This window comes from Megalopta genalis, unplaced genomic scaffold (genome assembly GCF_051020955.1).
Source record: "Megalopta genalis isolate 19385.01 unplaced genomic scaffold, iyMegGena1_principal scaffold0023, whole genome shotgun sequence".
Taxonomy (NCBI): domain Eukaryota; kingdom Metazoa; phylum Arthropoda; class Insecta; order Hymenoptera; family Halictidae; genus Megalopta; species Megalopta genalis.
In genome coordinates this window covers 199,117-215,127 of record NW_027476093.1, presented here as the reverse complement: position 1 = coordinate 215,127, position 16,011 = coordinate 199,117, and the positions used below count along the sequence as shown (strand labels likewise).

General features: G+C 36.2%; 2 protein-coding genes and 1 long non-coding RNA gene across 9 annotated transcripts; 1 reads left to right on the top strand and 2 right to left on the bottom strand.

The window, feature by feature from the left end:
- Positions 1-616: 616 nt before the first annotated feature.
- On the bottom strand, positions 617-3,395 carry sel (canopy family protein seele). Of its 5 annotated transcripts, XM_076527464.1 has the most exons (8): positions 3,148-3,384; positions 2,567-2,736; positions 2,276-2,352; positions 2,048-2,169; positions 1,877-1,967; positions 1,669-1,784; positions 1,144-1,350; positions 617-1,064 (listed from the first exon to the last, which is right to left on the bottom strand). In XM_076527464.1, exons 5-8 carry the CDS (start codon positions 1,965-1,967, stop codon positions 885-887), a joined length of 594 nt encoding a protein of 197 aa, XP_076383579.1. In that variant the 5' UTR covers positions 2,048-2,169; positions 2,276-2,352; positions 2,567-2,736; positions 3,148-3,384; the 3' UTR covers positions 617-884. The 5 variants fall into 5 exon arrangements, with proteins under 5 accessions (XP_076383579.1, XP_033321482.2, XP_076383580.1 ...); XM_033465591.2 differs by having other exon boundaries at positions 2,048-2,352; positions 3,148-3,395; XM_076527465.1 differs by lacking the exon at positions 3,148-3,384 and having other exon boundaries at positions 2,441-2,570.
- Positions 2,620-3,950, top strand: LOC143260899 (uncharacterized). The gene is made up of 2 exons (XR_013035172.1): positions 2,620-2,983; positions 3,122-3,950. It is a non-coding gene; the product is annotated as an uncharacterized LOC143260899 (long non-coding RNA).
- Positions 3,951-4,203: 253 nt separating this feature from the next.
- On the bottom strand, positions 4,204-15,838 carry Sbf (SET domain binding factor). 3 transcript variants are annotated; one of them, XR_013035170.1, is made up of 22 exons: positions 15,155-15,838; positions 14,491-14,576; positions 14,141-14,428; positions 13,842-14,061; positions 13,522-13,763; positions 13,142-13,447; positions 12,881-13,058; positions 12,561-12,765; positions 10,880-12,481; positions 10,614-10,807; positions 10,132-10,536; positions 9,857-10,073; positions 9,567-9,768; positions 9,337-9,482; positions 6,374-7,219; positions 6,164-6,311; positions 5,939-6,084; positions 5,641-5,867; positions 5,343-5,549; positions 5,168-5,250; positions 4,731-4,912; positions 4,204-4,567 (listed from the first exon to the last, which is right to left on the bottom strand). XR_013035170.1 is itself a non-coding variant. In XM_033465616.2 (21 exons), exons 1-21 carry the CDS (start codon positions 15,252-15,254, stop codon positions 4,820-4,822), a joined length of 6,141 nt encoding a protein of 2,046 aa, XP_033321507.1. In that variant the 5' UTR covers positions 15,255-15,838; the 3' UTR covers positions 4,204-4,819. The 3 variants fall into 3 exon arrangements, 2 of the variants coding, with proteins under 2 accessions (XP_033321507.1, XP_033321508.1); XM_033465616.2 differs by having other exon boundaries at positions 4,204-4,912; XM_033465617.2 differs by having other exon boundaries at positions 4,204-4,912; positions 10,132-10,533; positions 15,155-15,837.
- Between the last annotated feature and the right edge of the window lie 173 nt (positions 15,839-16,011).

Sequence of the window (16,011 nt, the reverse complement as noted above, 5' to 3'; positions counted from 1 at the left end):
GCACTTAACTTGGCGGTGACGCCATGGGGGTCACCGGTGACCGGCGCGCTTAAATTGATAGAAATATATATAATTTAAAACAAATGTCAATATCTAAAATTTTGTATTATTACCATCGTCAATTTAAACAGTGACCCCTGTCGCAATTAACATGTCAAACATGGTTATAATTTCTGTAAAACCGGCGTGGCATTCAACGTGTTAAATTCAGTACAACCTGTCTCTTTTTACTAGATACGGATTGGCTGATGTTTTTTCCCTCTCATTTTTTCCAATGCGTACTTCTCAAAGTTCTGCTCCGGCTCGTGACCTCTGGTCGTTATACTCTTAGAAGTATAGGGTCTTGAGACTTTTGTTCGATCCTAAATTAGAGTGAGACAGGTAGTACTGAATTTGAATCTGTCTCTTTCTACGAAGTGATAGAAACTGGTTTTCATACCCAACAGTAATAGATGCTGTCTTCAGATATGTATGCTCTAAGGCGAATGTCCGTAAGGGAACGCCCTACGTTGCAGGAAATGGTCACACTGGCAGGGACGCGGCGGGCTGCCAGTTCAATAGGCCTGTAATCAAAGACTTAGAAGGTACATTTCACAATAAAATAAACTCTTGTAAATACATTGACAAAATTTGATTAATCGAAATTGAAATCGATAAAGTATACAAATTTTACTTACAAGAAAATAAAAACTAATTTTAGTTATAAATGAAATTAAATTAAATTAAAATAAATACTTGTACAGTATTATATATTGTATCGTATATCATATAATGTACTTTTGTACTTTTCCTTGAAATAAATTACAACGGTAAAACAACAAAAATTCGTTGCCTTTTGAATATCAAAAATATATTGACACAAATGTATCTATCGTATATGTATATTATAATTCATTGTGTTCTTCATCCAAGCTATCCTCATCACTTTCATCAGCTTCATGAGCAAAGTCTGTCGGATTACACAACTTTGCAACATTTGTGCACATTTGATATTTGATATTATCTGCCTTACGAACAAACAATGAGATTATGGAATCTTCGAACTCCTCCACTATACCTTCACACTGTTAATGGGAAAATCAAATAAAGTCTTTGCGATAATTAGAAAAATAATAAATATTATGCTAGAATGAATAAACTTACATAGTATTTTAAACTTCTATTTATATCATCATCTTGAATAATATCGACCTTTGTCATTTCTGGGTTCATACCACCAGATGGGCCCATAAGATTCAAAATTGTCAATTCACCATTGGATTTATAAGTTGCTCTTACATAGTCGGACATTTTCTCACAAATATTGTCCAGCACATCAGATATATGTACTTCGGATTGAGCAAGAGGTACCTTAAAAAAAGATTAAAATATATTGAAAGATTCAATTAACTCAATACCTGCCATAATTCAAAAATACAAAAAAGAATTAAATTGAGGTGATTAGTTTCAACCTGAAGTTTACAACGATTTAAAACAAAATTGCAGGAATTCTTAATACTTTCATAGAGCACATGACACGTTCTCACTATTTTAATGCCTGTATTTCATTTAGAAGTTGCAGTTTTTAAAAGAAAAAAATCTGAAAAAGTGTCCAAAAAATGGGACATCGGCGAACAATGGGTTAAGTAGTGTTTGTAAAAGTAGAAAATCAAAGAAATTCATTGGTACCTTTTTGTGAACAACATTTCCCTCTGCATCTAGCCTGTAATTGCCTATCTCAATTTCTCTCGAAGGGTCTATTTTTCCTAATTCCCCTTCAATTTCTTTTATGGTGGATCTACAAACTGCACATTATTAATATTAATTTATTACATCTATAATGTATGTAGAAATTATATAAAGTCTATTTAAAACTTCATATTTGCATAAAGTTTACCTAAGCATTTTAAATAATTAGTGTCGATTTCTATACTGGCAACGATGGTAAACACAAATATAACGGGACACAGCACGATTAAACTGTTCATCTGTAACGAAAGTATGACAGAACATAAAAATATATGATAATTTACGAAACTGAGATATAAAAGTATCGATGTATACTTACATTGTATCCTGTTAAGAAGGATAAGGAATACTTAATCGACTTAGAAAGTAACGGTGTTCTAATCGAACGTCTGAATTTCCTTCGTAAGTGAACACGTGTACGATGCGCGTATATACACGTCACTATGATGTGAAATATAAATAATTTCCTTATCACATATAAACACGAGACTACCAACATACAAATTACGAAAGCGGGTATGTATATACTGACGATCAGAATACGTACATCAGTCACCAATCAACTGACAATTATCAGTTAAAATAGGAGCTCTCTTTGAACGCCATTATCCACGAAAGTACTCTCTAATGTGAAAATGGCACATGAATCATTATAAAGAACATAAAAAAGTCACAGTATTAACGATTATTGTTCATGGAATTTTTAATTAACCTTTATTTTTATGACGAACATATTTATGACGAATCGAGAGATTATTGTATATGTACTACTAGACACGGCGTTTGTATAGTGTGTGTATAGAAAAGCCAAAAGTTCAATGATGCAAAGATGACTCACGAAAGATACAATAACGAGTCCTACTCCTGTACACTTCCAGTCCGCAGCTTGATTCGCTAGCGAGGGTTGTGTAGAAATTTTCTGTGCTCTGATTGGCTGACGATTCACTGTTAAGACAGGATCCACTGCGGATTAGATGCGCAGTAAAATGATGGAGTTACGCGCGCCAGCTTAGAAAGTAAGAAAAGCGTGCATGAGTAGGTCCCATTACTACAGTTCACTGTGACATGAGATGATTATTCAAAATGGTTGACATGGCGTCAAGCTTCAAGTTCAAATTTTAGATTCTATTGGATGCTATCTACTCATATTCGTTATTCATCATCGTGTCGTGTAAACTTAATTTTGAACATTTTTTAAAACAATGGTTCGCGCGTGTTGTTTCAAAGGCTTCAAAGAGAATGAAAATAGTAATAGGTATGTAACTACTTTCTACCAGTAAATATTTCATTATTCTTAATCTGGGTATTAAGCTAAAGATTAAAGATTTCCGTATACTCGTTAACATTGAATATTAAAACAGTTCAACACGCTTGAACTCTTTCGAAATTGCAGATATATCACACTAGCATAGCTTATACCTCAAATTCACTGTGACGTCATGTAGATGACTCGTCTTGGCTTCAGGCAAACTATCTGAAGCCATATGTACGTATGGTCTAAGGGTGGTTCCAAGTGATTCCGTGTTACGCGTCAAACTGAATACAGCCAAAGTGCATGTAGCCCCTCCTTACGGCAAATTTTAATCCTGCTTGTCCAAAGTCAGAGTCAGTGCAGTCATGAAAATCAACTACGCAAGGCGATGCATGTGCAGGGAGTTCTGCACAGCGGTATGGGGCGTCTACCGGGTGAACATTACAATTCTGAACTACGATCAGACAGAGGCTCTGCGCGTGCGTCGCTTTACGTAGTTGATTTTCATGACGGTGTATTTATGTATACATGCTACATAGACTGTAGATGCTTTCCAAAGCATCGGAAGGAGAAGCCAGCCAGTGTCAGCTAGCGTATCTAGCGCGTGAGGATCTTTAGTTTGTCATCCGTGAACGTGTCTGAATTTTAAACGATGAAAATTGTATCTATGAAATATATGACGACCATATACATAAGACCACTTGAAAAATGGTATAACTTTTTTAAAAGTGAGCTGAAAGACTTGAACTTTTTTTTAGATAATTGAAGGACTAAATTTTGCTATTACTTGAAATGACAAATAAACAAAAATTAAAACACTCACATCTTGGTACAGTTTTGAAAAAGTTATACCGTTCTTCACAATGTATATTAGAAGTCTATAATATAAAGTCTATAGTATAACAGTCTATATGGAAGAGGAAGTGTATACTTATTATAGTAAATTGATTAAAACCAGTATAAAAAAATATGCATATTCTTGTGTATTATTAAAAAGTGTTTAAGTTTTATTTTTAATGTTTGTAATGATATTAACAGAGTATCGAGTAAATTGTGATAGAGTATAATTTGTTCAAAACATTCGTTATGTAATTTGTTTTTGCGGAAAAAAAGTTTACTTAACAGGCATAAAAAATCAGTAACATATTTTGCAAAAGAAAGAAAAATGATAAAATTCTACAAATGTATGAGTAATTTTAACGAATAATTAACAATATACAAGATTTCTTTTAATGTCAGTTTTACTGATAAGCGTAGCAGAATCATCGAACAAATATTACACGACGATTATTCAACGAAAAAACATATTCCGTTTTTGATCATGCTTCATAATCGTAACAAGCGAGATCGCGACTTAGTTGACTAAAACTGTAACTATACTAGGATGACAATATAATAATAATAATAATAATAATAATAATAATAATAATAATAATAATAATAATCGCAGATTATCTATTCAACATTTCAACACATTTTTTTACTCACAATTTATAATATAATTATTTAAAATTAAAAACGTATTAAACAAAATAAAAAAAGATTTTTAACATTTACTTGAGTATGTAGCGATCTTTCATCTCCCAGCTGAAATAATACGAATTTAACATAATTATATAATTACAATATACATTTATATAATAATGCTATGTCAAAGATATGAGTACATCACATTCAATTTATGATACTGTTCTCAGTTCAACGACCGAAATATTTAAAGCAAAATTATTGCAGTCTATATAATACGTACTATTAGACTATATAATAGTATGTAACAAAATTAAAATCTGTTTTAATCTATCAGTCACTTGCACATTTTAAATTAGAGATATAATCAAGCTATTGTAAGCATGCTTGAACTTTTTCGATCCATTCTTGCGCAGTTGCTGCGTCACCAGCACAAAAATTATATGTCCGCCTGTTTGTACGAAGCTGCAAATAAAATAATTCATTGTATTTCATGTTTAACACGTTAAGCGCGGCGTCAGTCCCCTGGGTCCGACGACAATGAACTTTCCGTTCAGACGGCGTCAGTCCTCTTCGACTGACAGCGAACTTTTCATCAAGGTTAAAAAATAATGCCGGCCTGCCGCCTCAACGGAAAGTCCAGTAAAATCGGCTCCGCGCTTAACATGTTAAGGTTATGTCAAGTAACTAGTAAACAATATAAAAATTAGTTATGTTTACATCGAAGAATGATTTATCGTCAGTTTTCTTTGGTGGTCCTGGCATTGGCGCAGCTGGGGTTACAGACACTACTTCAGCTAAATCTGTAAAATAAATATAAGATTTTTGTTCAGTTATCAATTACTCCTCGTCTTTTATTTATTATCTTGTATTATCTCCTGTACTGTTTACATACCTATGTATCCTTTACAATGAGAATCTTCCATTGCATCGTAATATCTTAACTGGTGTTTTATAGAATCTAATACGAACCATCTTTGCTTCCAACCTTTAAGCAAAGCACCTCGCTTATAAAGATATCCTTCGTGTGTCCTATTTTCTGCAACATTGCTAGAGAACTGTTCATAATATTGTTGTGACGAAGTTTGTATCGTTGCTACACCTATAAATGATTTATTTATAAGTAAATTGTTTCGCAAATCTTGAAATGTGAAAAGACTAAATCCCGAATAGAGTAATATAAAATGTTATACTCGAGTTAACGCTTCCGTTATCTCCGCCACTTCTTGTAAGTGTGTGTGTTTGTAAATTGTCAGTGACCGTTTTATATTTTGTGCAATTTTTTGGTACCGCATCAGCACATTTGTCATGACACACATGTCCGCAATCTACGCATCGCAAGCCGGCCTTCACAGGACCCCACAAAACACCAGAGCAAGCATCGCAATGAGTTGGCGTAGCTGAATCTAATCGTTCGAATCTATGGACATATAATAATTGTAATGATTTTGTATAGTCTGTTGGTAATCGAAACGCCCTCTAAATAATTACCTATGAGGATGTGCGTAAACGGACCCTTCATTTCCAGAATTATTTCCGCCAGCGAGTTTGCCTCGAAGGAGTAATTCCAGTGTAGAACGCTTATGAATCAATCGACCATGATATCTGACCAGTGTAGTACTAAACGATGCATGGCGCTGTATATTTTAAAAAAACAGAAACAAGTATTTTATTTTAAATATGTGTTATTTGAATAATTTAGCATAAATTACTAACCGCAAGCGAATCTGTGTTTGGCAGTTCAAGCTTGTCCCAAAGAACTTTCCATTTTTGAGGTAAATGACCTAACTCTGTTTCTAGTTTATGAATTTCTTCCAAGAGATAGGAAAATTGATCGGGGATCATAGTACTTGTACCATCGTAACTGAAAATAAATCCATTAATATTAATGTAGTAACGAAACAAATTAAATACAATTCAACTTACCCTTGTGTAACCACTTTACGATTACTTTTAACAACGCCGTCAGCGGCCTCTGCTTCTTCTTCTTGCTGAGAATCTTGCTGTAATACTTCTAAGTCGTACGCAGGTCCATGAGCCAATTCTTCTTCTATATAGTACTGCCAAATATCAAGACTCGGCAAGTGTGACACGGGTCTTAATACCGTATGCTCCGTATTAGGCGTGTACATAAAGTTATAAAATAAGGGACATCTTGCATGTTGTTTGTCGATGTAATCAAATATACTTTGACCAAGATTACATCCTGTATTCGTCCCTGCCAATCTACCGCCTGGATAAATGGTTTCATCGTCGCTCCCGGTATCCACTCCCTTGTGATGACTCGTCAGCGACCCTCTTTTATCTTCCACAGCAGTAATGCCACATTCTACTCTATCAAATTCACAATCCAGCAGAAATGTTCGAAAACGACAGGAAACCGAGTGATATGCCAAAAATTTCAAATAGAACTCATTGAACTCGAACGCTAATGGAAATTGTTTTTGAATTTGGTGCACTATGTCAAGAAACTGCAAGAAAGTAGGTGTAAAATTGGTAGTTTGAGAATTTGCTGCTAGGTTGCTTCTGTGCCCGAATCTGTGACCAAATCCGAGCCATTCTTTTTCGATCAAAGTTCGAAATCCCTCGATGGTTCTGTAATGTGGATCAAGACACACTTGTGCTACAGAACAAACTGTTGTTGTGGTGTCCCAACCCTGTTCTAAACAAACGGCTACGGATGAACCTTGTACGTCCATCAAGTCAATAACGGCACCGGACAACTGCATTAAATTTTGAAGTTGTTGTAGCCATTCGGAACTTTCAATTAATCTGAAATCAGGAATTTATGTAAAAGACAATATAAATAAGAAAAGGCAAATGATTCTTCCAATTGACAGCAGAAATATTCTATTTTGCAGAAAGACACATAGTCTATTTATTATACAGGGTGTTCCATAATTATTTTAACAGCCGAAAATGAGGGACAGCTGAGGTCATTTGAAGTAACTTTTTCTTTTGCAAAAATGCAATCTGCGGCTTTGTTTATGAGTTATTAACAAAAAACACTGGCCAATGAGAGGTGACGGTGCGAGAGAGAAAGAGAGAGAGAGAGAGAGAGAGAGAGAGAGAGTCCGCAGCACCAGGCTTTGACAGAAGGTCGGGACGGACTCGAGCCGCGTTCGAAGTATTGAACAAGTCACGAAGCGAGAACTTTCCGGATTTTTTTTACTACATAACAGTGATATTTTTAAGAAAAACGCTGTTCACCTTTTCTTTAGAACGTCTGAAGAATATTTACTAATTTTTCGGACCCGAAATAATATGAAGTTTAACCGTGACAGTCGTTTTAATTTTCTGGGGTGTATGACACCTCGTGTGTACCATATGAAATTTTTATGCGAGGTGTACAGTGAAGATTAACGAATGATTTGCAAAGCTGATTTAATAATAAATAAGGGTCGTAAAGGATTTGTTTATTAGAGAGATATGAAAAATATTATCAGTAAGAAACTCACCCATTTAGTTGAGGATGTATTTGCTGGCTGAAATTGTGGCTCACGATGTCGAAGGGCACTGACCTCGTACAACGTACAGCTGATCTTTTACTGTACTGTCACCAAACACTGATCACTTAATTAATCACTGATAATCCGAAACACTTGTGGATATTACGAAAGATGACTGAGACGCGTTCGCAGATAATCGTTTATACGACGCGTTCGCGGATTATCGTTTATTCGACGCGTTCGTTCCGCAGTCGACGTTCCACTGCCAAAAAATCGAGGCCTCGACCGTGGGCCCTTGTCGTTCGTCGTTCGGCCGTCCGAGGAAATAACACCTGACACCATTTTCTTCGAAGCGCAGGGTACCGCCATATGAAATAAACAAGATATGCCGAGACGGCCGTGCGAAGAAAATGGTATCGAGTGTCATTTCCTCGGACGGCCGAACGACGAACAAGGACCCACAGTCAAGGCCTGAATTTTTCGGCAGTGAAACGTCGACTTCCGAACGAACGCGACGAATAAACGATTATCCGCGAACGAGTCTCAGTGATCTTTCTTAATATCCACAAGTGATTCGGACTATCAGTGATTAATTAACTGATCAGTGTTTGGTGACAGTGCAGTGTAAGTGAACTTCGCAAATAACCAGATATGGTTATGATAAGAGGTTCCTCCAACAGTATCCCTCGAATGTTGCGGTCATCGACCTGGGATCAGCTGTTCGTTGTACGAGGTCAGTACGTTCGAGTCAGCAAATGCATCCTCAACTAAATGGGTGGGTTTCTTATCGATAATATTTTTCATATTTCTCTAAAAAACAAATCCTTTACGTACCTTAGCGCGATTATTTATTATTAAATCAGTTTTACGAATCATTCGTTGAATTCTGTTCGTACACGGAATTATTTAAATTAAAATATCATTTACGAACTTTGTTAATTTTCACTGTACACCTTGCATAAAAATTTCATATGGTACACATAAGGTGTCATGCACACCAGAAAATTAAAACGGCTGTCACGGTAAAACTACATATTATTTCGAGTCCGAAAAATTAGTAAATATTCTTCAGACGTTCTAAAGTAAAGGTGAACAGCGTTTTTCTTAAAAATGTCACTGTTATGTAGTTAAAAAAATTCGGAAAGTTCTCGCTTCGTGACTTGTTCAATACTTCGAACGCGGCTCGAGACCGTCCCGACCTTCTGTCAAAACCTCGTGCTGCGGACTCTCTCGCGGACTCTCTCTCTCTCTCTCTCTCTCTCTCTCTCGTACCGTCACCTCTCATTGGCCAGTGTTTTTCGTTAATAACTCGTAAACAAAGCCGCAGATTGCATTTGCGCAAAAGAAAAAGTTACTTTAAATGACCTCAGCTACCCCTCATTTTCGACTGTTAAAATAATTGTGGGACACCCTGTATATTCTTCTTCAAAATATACGTACTTATAAAAACTTTGGTCTGGTTCTATATTTGGAGAGCTAGGAATACAAGCCCGCATAAGTTTCTTAAAGGCGGCTTTCGTATGTCTTGCGTCATAGTATTCGACTGGAATAAAGTCGGTTTTCGGCGCTGATTCTGCTTTAACACCCTTGTACATTAAGAGAATTTCATTTATAAAACGAGAAAGAGAGTAAAGTCATTTAAAATTATTTTACAGAGCAGAAAATCTTACTTTCATATGCGCCTTTTCACCGAGGATGTATAATACAGCCCGTTGAAATGTATGAACACATTCTGTACCACTATCCGAATCTGCGGAATGTCTAACAGTTCCACGCTGATGGACTGATGTTAAAGAAGCCTGAGAATTATGCCTCTTATCTTTCAATGAACCCCAACGTCCGAAATTTTTAGGACCTTTACCGCCTGATGAACTACAAGTGGTATAAAACAGATATTATTATTTAATTCTATCTTGTTTTCACATTATACGTATGCACTCGCATAAAGTCAAACATGTACCTTAATGTTCCAATGGCTTTATTAAATGGATTTCGTCGTGATTGTTCAGGTGTAGCGTTGCGATCTTCTGCAGCTAGCAATAAAGAATCAATACTGAGTGAACTATCAGACATTCCCCAAGCAGATCCTTGTCTCAACGCAGATAATGGAGTCGCAGCTACAAGTGCCATTATGTACTTTTCCTGTTCCAGGGATGACGTTGTTTCTGAAGATGTTGCTGTCGACATAAACGAACACTTAAATATGATGACGAAATAATAAAGCGATGGTTATACCTTTCAAATTAGCAGCAGATGCTGGATGAGCTTTCAACATGCCTATGACACCCTTCCCATGATAACCTGCGCCTCTGATAAGAAGCGCTTTTGTTCTTGGATGTCTCCAAGTGATAACTGGTATTCTATTGTGTCTATAAAGTCGACAAAATCTGCGGATACTTTCGTCTGATACCGATGAAGGAACTATAAGGAGCGCGGGGTAGCTCCTACAAATCATATAGGCACAATTCACCGAAGACAACCGAAACGGTTCGTTCCTACGATTACTGTGCGGCCCATTTGAATATAATCCCAAACGATACCAATCCCTTACATAACTACGTTCAGATAATCGCTCTAAGGTTTTTGCATCGGTTGGTGGCTGGGGTTGAGTTACAATGCCCGGCATTTCAAAGTCATCTACTGCAAACATTCAAAGTATCAATACTTTTGGAAATATAATAAAGAATCTATTAATATGATTATATAATAGAACTCACCACTAAGATCATCGTCATGACTTAAATCATTATTATCTGTTACTGGTAAACTCATTCGACCAGGCGATGTCATAAATTTGTTATTAGTGATCATGTTCATATTTGGTAAGACATATTTTTGTCTTTTCGACGACTGTTTTGGTTTAAAACCGGCTTTACGCGCAGTTTTCAAAAGAGTTTTCTTGGCAAATCCTCTGAAAAGAAACATAACGATCACATTGTAACAAGTGAATAGTGAAAACGTACTGCGATAACAGTCGACATACTTGAGGGTAGCATTCTTTTCTTTTCCTTTGTGATGCGCTGTCGGAGTCACCAATACTTGTCCATTAAAAGCAAAGTGATGAAAAATATGTGGCGGATATCGAGCTTTATGAACTAACTTTCTTAAAGTTTCAATATTCTCAGGTGTAACTTCTTCATCGAATGCTAATTTTATTAACTGGAAAGTGCAAGAACGTAATTGAAGGCCTTCTTGTAAACACTGATCTAAGTGCGCTAAATGTTGTACAGCGACTCGTTTTTCCTTCGTCAACGATGTGACAGGAAAGGCACGAACTACTAACTGTTCACAGGCAAACGGATCACAAGGTATTCCTTTAAACACAATTCTGTAATTAGTGAGGAATATTGCTCCTTCTGCTGGCAAGAGTGGTGGTATCTTTGGTAATCCTGCTGGACTTTCTTCTCTCCCATCTGGTAAAAGGTAAACACGTAAACCGTCCATAATAACTTCTTCGCCAGGCAACATGTTAGGTGTCAAGATCTTAGGCTTCTGTATCGGAGGCAATCTTTTGCTTTCTCTATGTACAGCTTCGAGAGTCTCGATGTGCATATGGACAACACCAGGAACCATTTGATGTAGACATCTTACATGTTCAGCACTTACACCTCCTTCTGTACAAACACGATCTACAAATCGGGAAACCATTCGAATAACAGCGCAACCAGTTTCTCCAGGATCAGTTTCCTCAAACCCGGACTCTGCATCGCCGCTGTCACTTGCCACACTATTCGTGATGCTGTTACTTGCTCTTTCATCGTCGTAAATGTTATCTTGGCGATGAGTCTTTGCTGCTATGTCCAATGGAACCAGTAAATACACCATTCTATTTGCATAATGGATTGCTTGACTATACATAGTACTTTCTTCGCTTGCAATAAGTTCCTTTTGTTTCTCTGGATCAATCGTTGGCCAAATCCTCATTTGTTCAGCAGCTATTTCAAGAGCTGACGGTTCTTGAATTTGATAAATTGAATACCGGTCACGAAAGGGAAATTCTTTGCCATCCCGCGGGCTTATTGGACTTAAAATACCATCATTCATGAGTCGTGGAGGAGAATTTTCTCCTGGGAGATATAATCGTTTTATATCTTTTTGAACGTCCAAATAAAAAGCGTCCTCCCAAAATTGTTGGTTTTGCCATACAGGATGTTCTTGAATGCATGTGTAAGCGAATTGGATCACTCCTGTGCATAGTTTCCTACAAAATGCTGTGGCAAGAGGCAAAAGCGCGGCAGCAACTCCGTGTTCGTCCATTGAAGAATCATCTTGTAAAGCACAATTCATCAAACGGACTACAAGATCAAATTGTTGATGCTCTAACATCGCTTTGTTCCCAACAACGTGTTGTGATAATTCCATGCAAAGCGCTAAACGAGCAGCTTTACTCTTTAACGTTCTTAGTACAGCTGGAAAAGTTTTCCGAGCGTCCGATATTTTATTCTCAAATATACAGTTTATACAGTTGCGAAGAACTTCAAGTCTACGTGCAGAATTACTGACCAAATGTCTAGTGTCATGAACAAATGAGATATGTGGACCCATAGGTACAATACGAGGTTGAGATGGCCTCAATGATGATAATCTATTCAAAAACAAAATTAAAATGATATACGAAGTGTTTCAAAGTAAAACGATATGTAGCAACAAAATGTAATACAAACCTAACTTTGAGATTATTCTTGGCAAGACCTTCATCTATAATTGCTTGAACTTGCTCTGGATTGATGCGTGGCAAAAGTGGCTGATGTATTCTAGCAAATGCTCCTTCGGGTGGTTTCAAAATCTTTTGTACGTATGGTTGAGGATTTGGATTTTCATTTGTGTACAATTGTTGTGCTAATTCTTGAATATGCGTTAAGACAAGTCCTAGCAATAACATAATTTAATCATTATTACATAATATTAGGCATACACAAAATAAGACCATGATATTTAACATAGATATAATTTTTATTAGTTATATTATGTTATTACTACTTACTATGATCTTGTGCTTCTTGTTTCAATTGATCACTCAAATTACTATACAGTTCGTCCCACACGTCGCAAGCTCTCCATGGTGGTCCCCTTTCTGCAATAAATGAAGTAAAAAACATACAATCCAAAACTCTAGTCGTGAAATCACAATCTGTCAAGCCTCGCTCCCCTAAGAAAGCTGCCTAGAAATATGAAAAATACAATTTTGGTTAAAGTTTACTCTTTATATACAATTGAGGAGAGTTAAAAAAATACTAATAAAAACCTTGTGAAATGTAATAACAGGTTTGGGATGAATTCTTATTAGTGTTAGACAGCTCCTATAGCCTTGTAACAATTGAGCAAATGTTCTCATAAAAACTGCTCTTATTTCTTTGTCTAACATAGGAGAATGAGGAGCTCTTGTTGCAAGCGGTGGAAAGGCATAATCTGCGCAAAGTAATTCTGGCTGCAGTACTAAGGATAATGCATCCTGTGTCTGTGAAAGAAGTGGTTCTGGGAGCAATGGAAGTGAGACACCATCTGGAACCATGATAGAACCTCCATCTAAATCGGCAACTATTACATCCATCTATAAAAGATAATAAATGTATAGGTAAGATAATTAAATAATCTACGAAGGTAGTGTATGGAATCACGTCTTACAAGTTCTGCAACTTCATATTTTAATGAGCTGTGCACACCCATAATGAAAGGAGTAGGCGTGCTCAGTACTTCAACCAAAGCTGCTGGCAAAAGAGGAATGTAAACATGTGTGTATCTAAATGGATACATTAGTGCAGTAAGAGCACGACATCCTTCAGTCAATCGGGAATAACTTGCAGAATGGAAAAGTATTTTATGTTCCGTCATAACAGCACAAAATAATACTAACACATTGCGAATACCTATACAATAAAAAAGCACACAGATAAATCTAAAATCATTACAGCAATATTTATGTATCAACGGTCTTTGATTCTTACCTAACTGTTGAAATAAAAGATTTACACTAGTATGAGTTAATGGAAGAGAAGGACTAATTGGAGGTTGAAGCGCTTGACGGTCACCTGCGCCAATGCTGAATCGTACTTGTGGCCCACCAGCAGGTGGTACTTGTATGCAACCTAATATATTTCCTACCAAAGTTTCTAATGGTATACCATGATTTTCTACATATACAGTATATATTATACCAAGGCAATTCTGAAATAAACATTTCAAAATATGTATGTTGCTCATAAAAGTATATAAACATATAATATATATAAAAGTTCAGACATACTCTAAAAGTTTCAATGTAATCGAGTCTGGAAACCAGCACCAGACATTTGGGTGCATACATAATGCTGTGATGTGCAATTGTAGGTATTGTTCTAACCAATGAACGACTATCACCATCTACAGGATCTTCTTCTTCATCTACAGGTTTACTTGGCACAATCGACACTGTCTCATTAAAACACATACATGCACAGTAATGACGATTTGCATCAATATCAGTTAAAATAGACACAAAAAACCGTGGTTCTTGTCTTTCTGTAGATAAAGCCCATCCTTGTGGTTGACAAAACTATAAAAAAATACAAAATTAAACTGGAACAATATTAATTTGAAGATACAATGATATCTTACCCATTCTATTCCTTCGATGAATGGTGTATCTGGCCAATCTTTCTCCGGAAATCTTTGCAGAATAATTCCATTACTTATACCTCCTCCTATGATAAGACAAATAATTATATAGAATTTAAAATACTATTGTTCACAATGTACAGTAAATTTTTCCCAATTGTCCTTCAGCTTATAAACAAAAATGGACAATTTGAGAAGAGTAGATACGATTATTCAAGCCTTGTGGCACGTTTTTATAGTTGCCGATTGTTAACAATTATAAAAACAAGGCGCAAGGATGGAATAATTATATTTCCTCTTCCCAAATTATCCATTTTTGTTTACAAGCTGGAGAAGAATTTACTGTATACATTTTACCTAATACTTTTTATGGCAAAAGAACTTTAGTTCAACATTAGTGATTTTTACACTAAGGAATGAGGAAACAAAGTAAATTACAATTATTAATGTGTAAGATTAATGAATCAGGTAGTAGTACTTTTTTTTAAAAAGGATCACATAATTATTATTCATTTATGTAAGAAATAATTTAAATATTGTCATAGGTAATACTTTATTGTAACAGCGTACAATTACTGTCACGTATTAAGTGTTTATTAACAATGTATGTCAAGAACACTGACGTAATTTCGGGATAAACTACTTTGACAAACAGAGAACTTACTCTCTTTTTCGTGGTCGTAGCCGACCACAACAAAGTAGTCGGCTAACCGGGACATTTCGGTGTACTCGTGGGACTGCGTGGGGGTGATAGCGCCCAACATCCCACGTAGATTTTAATACACGTGATTTCATGGACCGTATCCTATCAAGCAACGATCAACTACCTTGTGTCAACGTTTCACGTAAACACTCATCAATATGCAAATTAATCGGCGTGTATCATACGCATTTTGAAATTTCTGTTCTTTCAATAAGCAGTGAAGAAATTTTGGAACAAGGCGCCACAAATGTAATGCCGTTGTAAATACATTTAAAAAATGTTCTGTCCACTGAAGAGCAATTTTTCAGATAGTGGTTGAAATTCCAAGGACACCTCACAAGCTGTTTAATGGTGATTCTTTGCATTGGTCACGTCGAGAAAATAAAGTCGCCCTACATTACAAACGCGCGATATTCCATTTATTTTATAAATCACAATATGATGCCACACCCCGAAACTTTAATCCATAACCTTCCAAACTCAAGCGCCACATTGGGTGTTTGTTGAACCGCGTATGAACGAAAACGCGCCACGGATATACAAACGAGGAGACGAACGCGCTATAATTCGCATTTAATTTTACTTTTTTTGTCTTCTGCTCGGATCTCCGAGACTACCCTAAATCTGAAAACATACGCATTATTATAGATGTTGCTCCTATGCAGTTTTATAGCCTGTTCATAGTGAAACTATGTATGTGTACATATGTGTATTGTATAACAGGTGCATGCAACGATTCACATGTGCCAACATATGTATAAATAAAATACATACATATATATGTGAGTACTATTACCTGACCTGTTCAATTTCAGATC